The sequence below is a fragment of the Arvicanthis niloticus genome, chromosome 6 (genome assembly GCF_011762505.2).
Source record: "Arvicanthis niloticus isolate mArvNil1 chromosome 6, mArvNil1.pat.X, whole genome shotgun sequence".
NCBI classification, from domain to species: Eukaryota; Metazoa; Chordata; class Mammalia; order Rodentia; family Muridae; genus Arvicanthis; species Arvicanthis niloticus.
In genome coordinates, this window is record NC_047663.1 from 1,555,037 (window position 1) to 1,570,390 (window position 15,354).

At 48.4% G+C, this 15,354-nt stretch overlaps 1 protein-coding gene across 9 annotated transcripts in view; it reads left to right on the forward strand.

Moving 5' to 3' along the window:
- Ccdc57 (coiled-coil domain containing 57) overlaps positions 1-15,354 on the forward strand; it is a 99,425-nt gene that overhangs the window by 22,245 nt on the left and 61,826 nt on the right. For 8 of the 9 annotated variants that reach the window (XR_013110823.1, XM_076935297.1, XM_076935296.1 and 5 more), the window contains exons 4-11: positions 139-240; positions 552-709; positions 841-915; positions 2,189-2,389; positions 5,928-6,086; positions 7,945-8,107; positions 8,582-8,716; positions 15,054-15,264. Coding sequence is in view for 8 of the 9 variants with exons in the window: in XM_076935297.1 (XP_076791412.1) it covers positions 139-240; positions 552-709; positions 841-915; positions 2,189-2,389; positions 5,928-6,086; positions 7,945-8,107; positions 8,582-8,716; positions 15,054-15,264 (1,204 nt within the window). In the remaining variant the exon portion in view is untranslated. The remainder of the gene's footprint in view (positions 1-138; positions 241-551; positions 710-840; positions 916-2,188; positions 2,390-5,927; positions 6,087-7,944; positions 8,108-8,581; positions 8,717-15,053; positions 15,265-15,354) is intronic. The other variant, XM_034507661.2, reaches the window with a different exon arrangement.

The following is a 15,354-nucleotide window of genomic DNA, read 5'->3' on the forward strand; positions in this document are numbered from 1 at the left end:
AATAAACAGTTTTTATGTAGAAGAGGAAACTTTGTATGTACTGTAAAAACGTCATCATTCACGATGAGTGGCAGCCCCATGCCTGAGCTGAGGTGTCTGCGGCAGTTGCTCTCTTTCACTCTGGCTCTTTTGTTCCAGGAGCTGCTGCTGGAGTTTGAGTCTGAAATGCAGAGAAGAGAGCACGAGTTCCAGCTGAGGGCTGATGACATGAGCAATGTAGTCCTGACCCATGAGCTCAAGGTGAGTGGCCAGGCGGGGCTTCTGGAGGGTTTCCAGTCATCAGGGTCACTGTTGCCCGCTTTAGTCAGCCTGTGCTGCATAACACCGTGCTGCTCCTCTGCTAGTTAGTTAGGTAGTTAGTTAGTTAGTTAGTTAGTTTTTTGAGACAGTTTCTCTGTGTAGCCTTAGCTGTCCTGGAACTCGGTCTATAAGACCAGGCTGGCCTCAAACTCAGAGATCTGCCTGCCTCTTGCCAAGTGCTGGGACCATGCCAGGCTTCACACTGTTTCTTTTACCCAGTGACTCTCCTGGAACTTTTCAATCTTTCTCAGATAAAACTACTAAACAAAGAGCTGCAATCTCTGAGAGAAGCTGGAGCACAGGCAACAGAGAGTCTGCAGAAAGCAGAAACAGAGCACATTGAATTAGAGAGAAAGCTACAGGACCATGCCCGGGAACTCCAGGACCTGGAGGCCATGAAGGATGCTCGGTGCGTGGGGTCTGCTCTCAAGGCATTGTGGCCATGGACTGGATCCTGGTGGCCCTACCTTCCTGGCTTCTTCCAGCTCTACTCTCTGGTCTCTTATGTAACTGCTCTTTACTGATACAGTTTCTGTTTAGGATAAAGGACTTGGAGAAGAAGCTTTACTCCGTACAGCTGGCCAAGAAGAAAGCTGAGGAGACTTTCAGGAGGAAGTGCGTATTTCTGTCTGGGTGGTGCCACTGGAAAAGAGTCTGGATCATACTCGCTGGAGACAAGCACCCTGTGACAAACGGGGAGCTGAGCTGGGAGGCCACTTGGGTTGGCTCCATGCTCTACTTCCTCAGACAGGGCTAGGCATCCAGTGTCTCAGAGCTTAAAATGTTTTAAGAGCCAAGACTCCAATCCAGTTCATTGATAAAACACGAACTAAGAATGTCTAAAACTCTAGATTTAGTCTCCAGTGTCTTAAAACAGGCTTTTAAAATATAACCTTAGTTAAATTTTAACTTTTATGGGTAAATGAGATGGCTCTTTGGATAAAGTCACTTGTCACCACAGTGGGTGACCCGAGTTCCATCCCTGGAACCCACGTGGTAAAAGGAGAGAGCTGACTCCACACACTCACCCCCACACTAGATAAGTAGGTTTAAAAATTAAATGTTAACATTTAAAACTTGGGTGTTTTACTAACTAGTTTATAAGTTTTAGACTATAGCTCCAAGCTTTGCCATGACATGGTTACCTGGTCAACACCCCTTACTCTCACAGATGTAGACTGGCTTCTCTTTTCCCTGCTGATATGCCCCGTGCTCAGTGTGGGTTGGACCACAGCCAACAGCAGCAGGCGATTCATGTTGCCAGGTGTCTGGGACACCCAGGAAATAGGTGGTATGTCGGCTCAAGAGGGAACTGCAGCAATGCAGTGAAGGCACCACAGGGTTTAGGAGGTGCTGGACCAGCATAGTCAGCAGGAGTGGGGCTGGGGGTGCCAGCTAGAAGCTCAGCTGTGGCTCAGCCTCCAGGGCAAGAATCATTTACTTTCTCTTCCAAGGAAAACAGTGACGGTAGCTACCACACACTTAGGCCTCCCAGCCACACTTGGGAGGAAGAAGGGGGACAAATTCTTTCTTGTGTTTTCTTGTGCCAGGATTTGTGCAGTACAAACTGATACACTAAGGGAGCACTCAGGAATCTGTCCATCTGGGAGGCAGGTAGCGTCAGTTTTTCATGGGCTGCTCAAGCTTTGTTGTCTGCTATGAGTGCTTTGTGAACTTGCTTTGGTGTGTGTGTGAGCTTTGGGCGCCTCTGAGAGCCTGGCGTTTAAGAAGGTCTGCTTATGTGGGAAGAGCAAGCACCCCCACAAGTTACTCCTGCAGAGCCAACCAACTTGTCTGGGACAACTGTAGTGTAAGAAAGGGTGACACACACTTTGGAAGGTTCCAGGGCACTGAGTGAGCCACCGTGGGACCCTTCCCTGTGTTTCAGACATGAAGAGCTTGACCGTCAAGTCAGGGAGAAAGACACAGTGCTGGCAGCAGTGAGGGGTGCCCATGCAGAGCAGCTGCAGGCGCTGGACACCAAGGTGCTGGAGCTTCAGTTTCGATGTGAAACACTGGAGGGACAACTGTGCAGGGCTGAGCGGATTCGAGCTGAGGACGCCAAGGAGAAGAATGCCCTTACTGACAAGTGAGCTGCTGCCTCTGGCCTGCCCACCCAACAGCCTTGTGTGCCTGTGCCCCAGGCAGCCATGGGCCATTTTAGAATGGAATTTTGCATGCAGTAGGTAGGGGCTTTCTGCCTACCCCTGACCCCCGCAGCCATTTCTAGTAATGCTTTTTTAAAATTATATGGTTTTTATATTTACGATTACTTGTGATAAGTATATATAATGCAGCAAAGTTGACCTATTGTCTTCAGTTTTTGGTTTTCTGAGACAAAGTCTCACTTGTGTAAACGTGGCCCAGAACTTGCTCTATGACCTTGGATGGCCTTGAATTTCTAATCCTTGTGCCTCCACCTCCCGAGTGTTGGGACTGCCGTCATGTGTCACTATAGCTGGCCCCTTCCCCCTCTAACTTATCTTTCTGCCTCAGCCTCCCAAGTGTTGGGACTGCCATCATGTGTCACTATAGCTGGCCCCTTCCCCCTCTAACTTATCTTTCTGCCTCAGCCTCCCAAGTGTTGGGACTGCCATCATGTGTCACTATAGCTGGCCCCTTCCCCCTCTAACTTATCTTTCTGCCTCAGCCTCCCAAGTGCTGCTGGGGTTACAGGTGTACAGCACCATGCCTGGCCAAGCTAGCCACGTAATCTTTTTAGTGTAAAAAAAGACTATGACACATGCAATCTCAGCTGTCTGCAGTACTGTTTTTTTTCAGTTCCAGCTGCTACTCCTTCCCTGGTCTCCCAGCAACCTCCAGTCTGCACTGTCTGTGAGTTTTCTAACTCTAGGAACAGCACATCAATTGGAATCTTATGGCACTTACCCTTATGTGTCTGGCCTGTCACAGAGACTCAAGTTCTCAAGGGTCATGCATATTTATAGGATGACATTCTCTTTTAAGTTGTGATTGTATCAAAATATATGCACCTCCAGAAGCCATGGGGGCCTTATTGGCCAGCTAGCCTATCGTACTCGGTGAGCCTTAGGTCCCAGTGAGAAGCCTTCTCTCAAGGCAGATGGGTGCTAAGGAGTGTCACCCAGGGTTGACCTCTGTCTGACCTGTGCACACGTACCTGCACACACATGTCTGCACATGTCCTCATTCACACTCCTGAACGTACACACAAAATACTGTAGCTAACACAAGTTAACTACTTTAGTCACCTGAGCCGTGGAGGGCAGTGGTTTGTTAAGTCAAACGTTGTGTTTTTAAGGCTGATATTCCAGCCTGGCCAGGCTGCTCTGTACACATGGGTGTCCGCCGCGGCTCTTAGGAGTAGCACTGCTTTAGTGCAGACGTACAGACTTCCTTCACAGATATTGCTTTCAGTTCTCTTGTGGACATGAACAGAGTTGGAAATTCAGGACCATACAGCTCTGGGTTTAACTGGTTTTATTTGTTTGTTTGTTTGTTTTTGTTTTTGTTTTTTTGAGACAATGTCTCCCTGTGTAGCCTGAGGTGGCTTGGAAGCCTCCATTCTCCCACCTCAGCCTATGAAGTGCTGGAATTACAGGCATGCTCCAGGACACTGGCTCCTTCCCAATATTTAATTCAAGCCAGAGTGTTTGGGCAACCTGCTCTGCTTTGCCTGATGTCGGGAACTGTGGGTGCTGGAGAGATGTAATGGCGCTGGGCGTGCGGCACTGAGCCCTGTCCTGGGCGGTGAGGAAATGCATGGGACACTGTTCAACAGGAGCACTGAAGTCAGGCGTTCACTAACATTCCCAGGCTTAGCAACTGGGTATTTCTTTGGATTGGGGGTATTTATCTCTCTCTTTTTTTAAACAGAAAAAAATTGCTGCCAAATTACGCTTATACTATGGGGGAGAAGTAGTTCTTAGACCTGTAAAGTATCAGGAAACTAAAGCTTATTCTACATGGGCTGGAGAGAGAGCTCAGTGCTGAAGACTGACGGCTGCTCCTCCAGGGGGATCCCAGTCCAGTCCTCAGGACCCACATGCAGAGGACATGCCCACACAACATAAAGTGAAAATAAAACATTAACAGTTATACTTTAGGAAGTTTGGTGCACAGTACTTTGTTAAGTCTAGTGAGCTCTCGTTTATTCCTCTATCAGTGTAGCTGCAGTGGAGGGCCTTACAGAGCCTGGCTGCTTCTTGTCTCCTCTTGAAGCCTTAAACTAAATGACCTTGTGTTTTGAGGGGTCTCACTCTATATAGCCCTGGCTAGCTTGGAACTCATAATCCTTCTGCCTTAGCCTCCCAAGTGCCGGAATTACAATGTGCCACACCCAGTTTTAACTAATTTTTAGTTTTTGTCTCTAAGTATTTTTTGCTTCTTAAGGGTTATTGCTACACAGACAGGGCATTTGTCTGACAACAGAAAACAGGGCAGGGTGACACATATCTGTAATCTCAGAACTCTGAAGGTGAGGCCAGCCTAGGCTACAAACTGAAACTCCATCTCAAGAGAACAGGTTCAGAAATCCCAAACTTGAATTTCTCTTCTCACTTGTGGGGGGGGGAGTTTGGTGACCATTCCACCTCTGTCCTGAGCATGTACTGGCGGCATTGTGTGGCAACCTCAGTGCTTAGTGGCTTGTCTTCTTGGTGGGTTTGCTCTGGAACCACAGGGCACACATGTAGGATTAAGATAAAAACACAGGTCTGGTAGTGGCGTACCTGCTCCACTTGGAGCTGTCAGTGTGTGCTGGTCTTCATAGTAAGAGTGTGGTAGCTGTACTAGCAGCTAAGCCAGGCCACGTGTTGGGGAAGGGAGGTAGAATGTGAAGGAGGCCACAGTGACACTGGTCACTGGACCAGGTAGGTGTTTCTGTGCTGAGAATGTCGGCCCTGGGAGTGTCGGCCAGCCTGGGAAGCAGCCTGGTGAAAAGTGTTGCTGAGGGTGTTTTTAGGACCATTTCCTCAGTCCCAGATACCAGGGCAGAAGGCAGAGTTGGCTAGGCTTGCCCAAAGTGGCTGCAGATGGATGCCTTCCATGTACCTGTTTTCAGCACTTGGAAACTCAACACCTGGCTCTTAATCGGGGCAGCCACTCACCATTCTCTTGTCATGCCCACATTGGACAGCTCTTTAGCACAGAGCCCCAGAAGGTCTGTTCCCAGGGATGTGATCATTGGTGCACCCGTGTGACAAAAGCAGAGTTGTTCCCATGAGCAGGGATGGTCTTGCTTAGATCAGTACAATGAGTCCCCTGAAGGTGTCACTGTGTTTTCTGGGGGAAGCTCGTTGCGTTTGGATGCTCATCCAGCAGCAGTCAGCTGCCAAGCCGACGGGAGCCTCCTTGTGCTTTTCACTGAAGTGTGCTTCCTCAAGCCCACAGGCTGTGTGCACAGATCAGCTTTCCACCTTGTGTAATCCGGCCCTTTGTAGTCAATTAGTTAACGTTTGCACAGCTGGCTGCTAGGTATTTCTTCCTGAGTAGAACCTCCTTCTTAAATTAGGTGATGGTTTACCTTCTAATGTGGCTCTTTGATGAGGTCTGGACAACGGTGTGCATTCCTCTGGGTCTGCATAAGAGCATGAGAGAGAGAGCAGGAGAGCCTGGCTGCACTCACTCACTCACTTCTTCCTGTGTAGATTTCGTGAAGATGCAGCAGCTCTGAAAGCTGCCTGGGATGCCCAGATCGCTCAGATGTCCAAGGAGGCTGTCTCTAAAGACCTTCAGGTTCAGTCGCTACAGGAAGAAGAGGTGAAGCTCAGGGCACAGGTGGCCAGGTTCCAACAGGACATAGACAGGTACTGTCCTCAAGGCAGTCTCCTGTGCTGTTTCCTGCAGACAAGAACCATTACTGGTCCTCAGGATTGAAACCACATCAAACAGACTTGGCCCTGCATTCCCGGGGGAGGAATGGTCATTGGGATGACAGCAGATCGAGGTGGTGGTAAAGACAGCAAACATCCAGGCCCAGAGACTTTGAGATGAGGAAAAGGGAAAAGCACCAAGAGTTGGTGTGGTGGTGAGCAGTGGCCGCCTTCCTCTGCCATCAGCTTGCAAAGGCAGACAGATTACCATGACTTCAAGGCCAGCTTGGTCCACATAGCACTATAGGACATCCAGGGCTACATAGAGAGACTGTGTCTCAAAGAGAAGGAAAGATCAAACAAACCCCATGCTCGTTTTCCCATTCATTGTATTAACTTATGCTTGAGTGAAGGTAGGAGCCTGTTTCCATAATGTCATCAATCAGATATAATAAAGCATCGTCCACAGGATGAATCTGGATGCCATACACATCTACACCACACCACTAACCCAGACCCCCTTAGGTCTGTGGTCAGCCCAACCGCCCCACCCCTAACTACAGGCTGCCCTGGGGGAGGGCCTTTGTGGACTGGACTTCTGAGGTGGTGGCCATAATGTGTCTTTTGACCCTGGCCTTGAAGATTGATTGATTTTTATTATGTATACAGTGTTTTGCCTGTATGTATCCTGCAGACCAGAAAAGGGCACCAGATCTCATTACAGATGGTTGTGAGCCACCATGTGGTTGCTGAGAATTGAACTCAGGACCTCTGGAAGATCAGTCAGTGCTCTTAACCTCTGAGCCATCTCTCCAGCCCGACCCTGGCTGATGCTTTTTTTTTTTTTAGATTTTCCTCTGATATTTTTTCTGTCCGTTTTGGTGCTTTGTGTTCCCCTGTCCACTAGTCTGTTTTCCCTGTCCCTGGTTCCTGTAATCTTCCTGCCTGTGAGTGGATAGCAAAGGCCTCTTACTCATGACACTGCTCATTTGATGGCCTCCCCTTTCCCCTAGACCAGCCTCATTGGAGGCTTATCGCTTCTATCAGTTATGCTGATCTTCGTGAAGAACCAGCTTTGGATTTGATTATCTCCATTGCTTTGTGTTGTGGTGGTGGTGGTGGTTCTATTTCCTTTGGCTTTGGTTTGTTATTCTGATTGACCCTGATATCAGAGCCAAGATGATTAACTCTGAGCCATCCTTCCATCAGATATAATTAGTGTTGGAAGTTCCCTTTCCAGCACAGCTTAGCTTGTGCTTGGGCATGGCCCCCTCTCAGCTTTGTCTTCAGAGTGATGTGAAGTTTTCGTCAAGTGCACCTGCATTAGGGTTGTACTGGCTTCCTGCCACACTGGCCTTTGTACAACTGTGAACAGGCCTGTTTGTCCCCCTCTGTCTACAGACTACTGTCTGGCATGGACCCTCAGCCCCTACTGCTTTTTTAGCCTTTGTGCCCCCATGACACATGCTCCAGTTTTGCCTTTTAGGTCTCTGTTTAGAGGACTTACACAGCAGTCCTGGCTTAGGTCTGGCCACTTCTCTTCAGTCTGCATACTGGTTCTCTCCACCAAGTGTGGCCCTCTCCCTCCAGCCCTGTTTTCGCCAGCATTTGTTGAATCTTGATATCTGTTCTTTATGTTTACCTGTCCACAGGTGCTATTGTTTCTCCAGGTTTCTCTTAGGATAGCTTCTCCTCATATCATGCGTGCATCCTTCCTCAGCATGAGCCACGGGTGTGATGGGAAGGAGGGGCAGAGCATCATGTCAGCCTTGTGTTTCACCCCACCTTTGCTCTTCATGTTGAAGGGACCTCAGGAGAGAAAGTTAACATGGGCCATTGCATGTGTCTGTAGGTACAAGCAGCAGCTGTCCCTGGCAGTGGAAAGGGAACAGAACCTAGGGCGCGAGCAGGTACAGCTGGGCCTCGACTGGCAGCGTCGCTGTGATGACATTGAACGGGACCAGATCCAGAGATCAGAGACTTTGATCCAAGGCCTGACCAAGGCCAGAGATCAGGTGTGTTGGGTACTCTGGGTGTGGAATATAAGCAGAACTATACAGAATGGGTTTGGCCCTCGCCGTATTATTTTTTAACTCAAATACCAGTTAATTTATAGCCGTGAGTCATGGTCATGCTGGTGTAGTAATGCAGCCCTGAAATCCCAGCTGCTCAGGAAAAGGAGGCAGGAGATCTCAAGGCCGAGGCCAGCCTAAACAAAAATAAGTCACTGCCTTATCCCCAACATGTGTAGGGGCTGGTTCTGGTTCTGGGAGTGCTGAGGTGGTCCCTACCCAGCCAGGGTGAAATAGGCACCATAACTGGACAGGAAAGCCCCACCCCCCGACCAGTGGAGGGTGGCCCTAGCATTCTGAGTGCTACAAATATATTGGCTCTTGTGGCTGTTCGCTTGCTCCTGCTGTCTGCTTTTTAAGCGGAAGGAAGTCTGGTCCCTAAAGTCCAGCACTGCCTACAGATGGACATTTTCACAGGCTGTTGCTAAGCTCCAGGAGACAGAGAGGGCACTGCAGAAGCAGGAGACGTTGCTGAAGGCTGTGTCACTGGAGCGAGACCAGGCTATGGAAACTCTACGGACACATGGGCTCCTCCCGGGACAGGAAGCACAGGTGAGCACCCTGCTGGCTCGAAGAGCCTTCACTCCACACTTAGTGTCCATTACATCGGCTCAGGCTTTCTCAGTCCAGCCTCTTGATGACAGTTGCTCCAGCAAGGGCAAGTCCAAACTTCAGTATTAAAGCAGGCAGGCCAGTATGTAGTCTTCTCAGTTCTTTAGCTTCTGAAGCTCTAAAACCCAACATCCAGAGAGCACACATGGCGTGCCAGCCAGCACTGAAGAAAGGCCCAGGCACTGATGTACACTAGGTGGCAATATCAAATCACTCTTGAGTCTTTGAAGATTCATCGTTAAGCGCTTACTTAGTGGGTTTCAGGGAAGTAACTGGGATTGCCAGGCTTGCTCAGCAAGTGTCTTCAGCTATCAGGACAGCCCCAGCTCACAGCCTCACAGAAGTGGGCACTACTGTCACGGAGACCCGCATGCCCGAGCTTGTTGCAGTTGTTAGCAGAACTGATTTCTAGGCAGAGGGGCTCGAGGTGGGAGCCAGAGGGCCTAGAGATAGCCTTAGCCTGGGAGAGGCTAGGAACAGCATTATCCTGGGCCTGCAAATGGTTTTGCTTTTTTTCTTTCTGGGTTTTAGTTTGGTTTAGTTTGGTTTTTGATGGGGTGAACTCACTTCCCAGAGAAATGAAGGCCCTGGCATCCTGATCAATAAGTTCAATAAGCAAATGCACTACATACACTTCCAGAAGTGTATGTATTTATGTATGTATGTATGTATGTATGTAGTGCATTAGCTTAGTGTATGTATGTAGTGCATTTGCTTATTGAACTTATTGATCATCCTGATCAATAAGTTCAATAAGCAAATGCACTACATACACTTCCAGAAAGCATTTCTTCACTCTGTGAAGATCCCTCCACCCTTCCCTTGGTCCCATCTTCCTACCAAAGGCAGCCATGTTCTGATTTCTCTCCTTGTTGATTTATTCCTCTGCCTGTGGCTTCTGTCACCTTGCGTGAAGGACTAGCTGGGGGAGAATTCCCCCTACTGCGTGTTGTGGATCCTGGCTGTGGTTAAGGATATCTCAAAGATCAGCCATGCTGGTGCCTCCCTTTAATCCCAGCAGATCTCTGAGTTTAGGACCAGCCTGATCTACATAATGAGTTCCAGGCTAGCCAGAACTACATATTGAAACCCTGTCTCAAGCCAAAATTAAAAATGAAACCCACATCAAAAATGAGAATATTTGAAGGGATAGGGAGATGGCTCAATGTGTAAAGTCCTTGCTGTACCTTCATAAGGACCTAAGTTATGCATAAGTCATCTTATATTGCCTCTTGGCTCCATACAGTGACACATGGACAAACTGACACGCACATGGCACACACCAGCATATAACCCCCCCACACAAACACATACTATTTAAGATTTAGGCAGGTGTGGTGGCACACACTTATAATTTCACTACTTGGGCAACTGAGGGAAGAAAATTGTGAGTTCAAGGCTAGCCTGGACGACATAAGGTCTCCATCAAAACAAACTCGAGAGTGTTAACTAGGCAAGGCTATACAGACGGAGCACTTCCTTGTATGACACAGTCATCCTCACTGCCTTGTGAGGTACACAGAGCCCAGAAGCAGTTTGTTCCCTGTGTTGGACATGAGCATATGAAGTCAGGGTACATGTATGAAGACCCCATCTTAGCTTCGTGGGAATTGTCCAGCCGCAGGAGACTGGGTTGGTTGTGTGCACTCTTGACTGGAGCTATAGCAGCATGAAAGGCAGATGTGATAGAGTAGTGGAGGCAGCCTCTCGGCCACTGGGGCATCAAGGAGCAGAAAGGCTTGAGAGGAAAGAGTTGACACAGGTTCCAGAGTGAAGCCGAAAGCCACATCATCATTAGCCAGGAACTCAAAGGCTTTGCTTCTTGGTTCTTTTTGGGTTTTTTTGGTTTTTGGGGTTATTCTGTTTGTGTTTGTTTGTTTGTTTGTTTGTTTGTTTTTTGAGACAGAGACTCACTATGTCCTGCAACTCACTATATAGAGTACGGAACTTTTTTTTCTTGAAACAAGGTTCTCTGTGTAGCCCTGGCTATCCTGGAACTCAGTCCGTAGATCAGGCTGGCCTCAGACTCACAGAGATCTGCCTGCCTCTGCCTCCCAAGTGCTGGGACGGCGTGTACTACCATAGCTGCCTTACCTTACCTTCATTTTTAAATACAAGATAGTTCTTCCTCTTTTATTGATCTCATCAGTTTGTGGTGCCAATTTTGAAAAACTGAGTGTACTGTCAAATGTCCAGAGTCACATTTCAGGATGTAGTCACAAGGCCTTTTTTTTCCCTTCATTTTTTATAACATTATTTATTTTGTTTTTCTGTGTGTGTGCATGTGTGCACACACCACATGGGTGGAGTCAGAGGACAACTTTAAGGAATTGGTTCTCTTCTTCTGCCATGCATGTTCCAGACTTCCAAGTCAAGTAGTCTCACCCTCTGAGCCATGTCACTGGCCTCGGAGCCTTTGCACCATCAAGTCCTGAGTAAGTAAGAATTCGGGCTGGAGAGATGGCTCAGCGGTTAAGAGCACTGACTGCTCTTCCAGAGGTCCTGAGTTCAATTTTCAGCAACCACATGGTGGCTCACAACCATCTGTGATGGGATCTGATGTCCTCCTCTGGTGTGTCTGAAGACAGCAACAGTGTGCTCATATAAATAAAATAAATAAATCTTTTTTAAAAAGAAGAAGAAGAAGAAGAAGAAGAAGAAGAAGAAGAAGAAGAAGAAGAAGAAGAAGAAGAAGAAGAAGAAGAAGAAGAAGTAAGAATTCTGTCCAAAGACACATGACTTCATACATGGTGGCTTCTGAGTAACATGAGTTGGAAAAGGTGGTTTTCCCTCCACAGAGTGGAGCCCAGCAGCTCCGTGGTGACGACAATCAGACACTGGTGACAGGATGCCTGTGGACTGAGTTGTATTCCCCACAAGACTCAGGTTAAAGTCCTGACCCCAAGACTTCAAAATATGACTCACTGAGACTGTACTGCTGAGAATTTAGTGAGTTAGGATGAGCCATGCTGGGGCATAGTGGCCCTGACCCTGCTTCTGCTGGATGAGCCATGCTGGGGCATAGTGGCCCTGACCCCAATCCCTGACCCTGCTTCTGCTTTCCTTTAGAGGGACGGACACATAAATAAATGCACAGGATGGCCATGTGGTGGCAGAGGCAGAAGCTAGAGTGACAAATTTACAAGCCCAGGAACACAATTCTGACAAGATCTGGAGCTGATGATGACTGCAGGCCTTTAGATGGACCAAGGCTTTCCTCACGGCAGTATCAGACTTGGGCCTGCAAAACAGGAGAGAATACATTTCCGTTTGAACCCAGCTTATGGCTGTATGTTCCTAAAGCTGTAAGAAACTTCTATAGACTCCTAAACCTCAGCTTGGGCTAACTCTCAGCAGGATCTCACTGGCTCTCTAATCTGTGTCCATTTGAAGATAAGGCTTCACTACCGCCACCTTTCCTTGGGACCATCTTTAATGGTGTGTCTTAGTCAGGGTTCCTATGGCTGTAATGAAACACAAGACCAAGAGCAAGTTGGGCAGGAAAGGCTTACACTTCAGTGTCACTGTTTATCATGGAAGGAACACAGGACAGGACAGGGCAAGATCCTGGAAGCAGGAGCTGATGCAGAAGCCATGGAGGGGTGCTGCTTACTGGCTTGCTCATCCTGCTTTCTTATAGATCCCAGGACTACCCACAGTGGGCTGTGCCCTCCCCCATCAATCACTAGTGAAGAGAATGCCCTACAGGTTTGTCTACAGCCTGATCTTATGGAGGTTCCCTTCTCTCAGATGACTTTAGCTTGTATCAAGTTGACATACAACCATCCAGCACATGGTCCTTGTTTTTTGTCTGTAGTCAAACATCTGCCCTTTTATGAAAGGCCACTCACTCACCATCTCTAGAATAACAACACTGACGTTCTTGCGGGGCCCTTCCCGAGAGATGCCTGCCTCAGACTTGTCTTTCTCCTGCCAAGCTGTCATTCCTTTAAAGGCCAAGTTCCCAGATCACAGAGTAGGCACAAGGGTAGTGTCCACACTGGAAGTGACTACCCAGGATGGCCCTGGTGCTGGCAGCTGGCAGCTGGTGCTTGCCTATAGCAACACTGTGGGCATACAGGATCTGAGCAGCAGATTGCTAACAAAACACATTTCTCCTCTGAACTCTCATACTCTGCAGTTCCCAAACATGGCCCATGGCAGAACAATTGGTTGAAGACACTCCTGACCCCTCCTGGGGCCTGTGAGGAGAGCTGCCCCAGGGGTGGGGCACTGAGGACACCGAGCAGCTGTGCTTACATTTCTGCCACAAGAATCAGAGCATGATGAGGGGTAGATGGCCTTTGTGTGCATGCATGGACCTCTTACCCCACAGGCTTTTGTGAGGTTATATAGGATAAACTATAGACATCGTAGAAGAAAAAGTACTTATTTTTGTCAGTGGCCCCTCACTGGAAGCTTTCTTGTACTTTTCCCCTGGGCTGGCAATCAAAAGAATACATTTGTCTCCAAGTACCAGCTAAGCAGGTCAGCAAGGCCTATCAGTTGGCCACTTTTTGTTAAGTAAACAATAAACTTCAGAAGTGTGCTCTATACAGGAACAGCCCACACCCACCCGCCTCCTCAAGTGTACCCTTGATCTTGGACACAGTAGCTGGCAGTGTCCCAACAACCAAAGTAGCCAGTACAGTTCCCAGAATCTTCCTGCAGACGCAGGCCTAGGTACAGCTTTGGAATAGAGGATGGGCCAGGCCTCAAGAGTGAGAAGCCCTCACCAACCCCTCAATGGTAGCTTTGCAGAGGGCTGCCTTGCCCGCCCTACTGGTGAGCTGCAGAAGTCAGCAAAGGAGATGCTGCCTGACTGTTACCCTGAGTGTTACTGAGTGGCCTCACCTGACCTACCTCATGCTGTCCCAGGCCTAGGGGTTCTGCCACCGGACCTGTTTGGATGTTTTCTGTTACAGTTGTAGTTTCTGCTCCTCTCTTTTTTCAGTTGTGTTCTACCTAGTGAATTGTCTTACTGTTCTAAAACTTCATAGACATTATAAAGCCATGGCTGGAGAGATGGCCCAGAGGTTAAGAGCACTAGGTGATCTTCCAGAGGACGCAGGTTCAATTCCCAGCACTCACATGGCAGCTCATAGCTGTCTGTGACTTAAGTTCCAGGAGATCCAGCAACCTCACATAAACATACATCTAGGCAAAACATCAATGCACAAAATATAAAAATCTTGGCCTGGCAGTGGTAGCACACACCTTTAATCTCAGCACTTAGGAGGCAGAGGTAGTTAGAGCTCTGGGCTGAAGGCCAGCTTGGTCTACAAACCTAGTTCCTGGACAGCCAGGGATACACAGAGGAAACCCTGTCTCAAAAAAACAATCAATCGGGGCTGGAGAGATGGCTCAGTGGTTAAGAGGACTGACTGCCCTTCCAAAGGTCCTGAGTTCAATTCCCAGCAACCACATGGTGGCTCACAACCATCTGTAATGGGATCCGATGACCTCTTCTGGTGTGTCTGAAGACAGTGACAGTGTACTCACCTACATAAAATAAATAAATAAAATCTTTTTAAAAAATCAATCAGTCAATCTTTTTAAAAATTAAAAAAAATCATAAAGCCATAGGCATGTGACTGAACTGTCACCCCTCTAGAGCCCCCCTGACACTCTTCCTCCTTCTGAGTCCCATGACCCTTGGGGCCGTTGTGTGTTGTGTTGTAGGAACTTTTTCCTGGGGAAACAAACAAGCTTCTACACCCTCCATATAGTGCTTGATGGCAAACCAAACTATGATTCTACCAAAGCCCAGCTGGGGGAATCCAAGGGCTTACTGGGCTTTCTCACTGATCTGTGTGAGTGGCTACCTACAGGCACACAGGGAATTCTAGAGCAATCATACTTTCAATTTAGCTCCACTGTGGGCAATGACGTCCCCACAGCTGTAGAGACAGAACCCTGCCTTCAGTTAACCTCCCACAGTCTATATACACCCTGACACGTCTAGATCGTGAGGGCGTGTGTAGTTAGGACGAGACTGCCTACTGCTTGGTACGAGGTGCAGTGAGGAGAAGGCAGAACATGAGGTGAGGGCCTTCATTCCCACTGTTTGAAGTGTCATCAGTCAGCAAGACTGATCCTGGGGGTCTCTTTCAAATAATCAGCATTTCTGATAAAGATGGTGGCTGTTACAGTTGGAGGATAGTGTTCTACAAAACACCCACAGTTCTAGAGGACAGTGTAGGACCCTGAACTGGAACAAAGGACCTCTTCTTTTGTATCCCTAGTTATTCTCTCTTGCTGTGTGTGTGGTTGGCAGGTACCCTCTCAGCAGCATGAAGGAGAAATAACAGATTCTCCATCTAGTGAGATCCAGAGGTTGCAGGAACAGAATGCAGGTCTGCGGAAGGCTGTCTCACAGATGAGGAGAGAGATGGAGATGCTGAGCGGCCATCTTCCCTCTGCCCAGCCAGAAGAGTGTTCAAACACAAACCCTGATCCCAAGGCTGGCAGAGATTCAGCCCCTCCAGGTGAGCAGGCAGAGATGGAGGCAAAGAGGAGTAAAGAAGGGAAAATGGTGGGGACATGGGAACCAGACAGACAAGGAGAGTCCCCTGGGC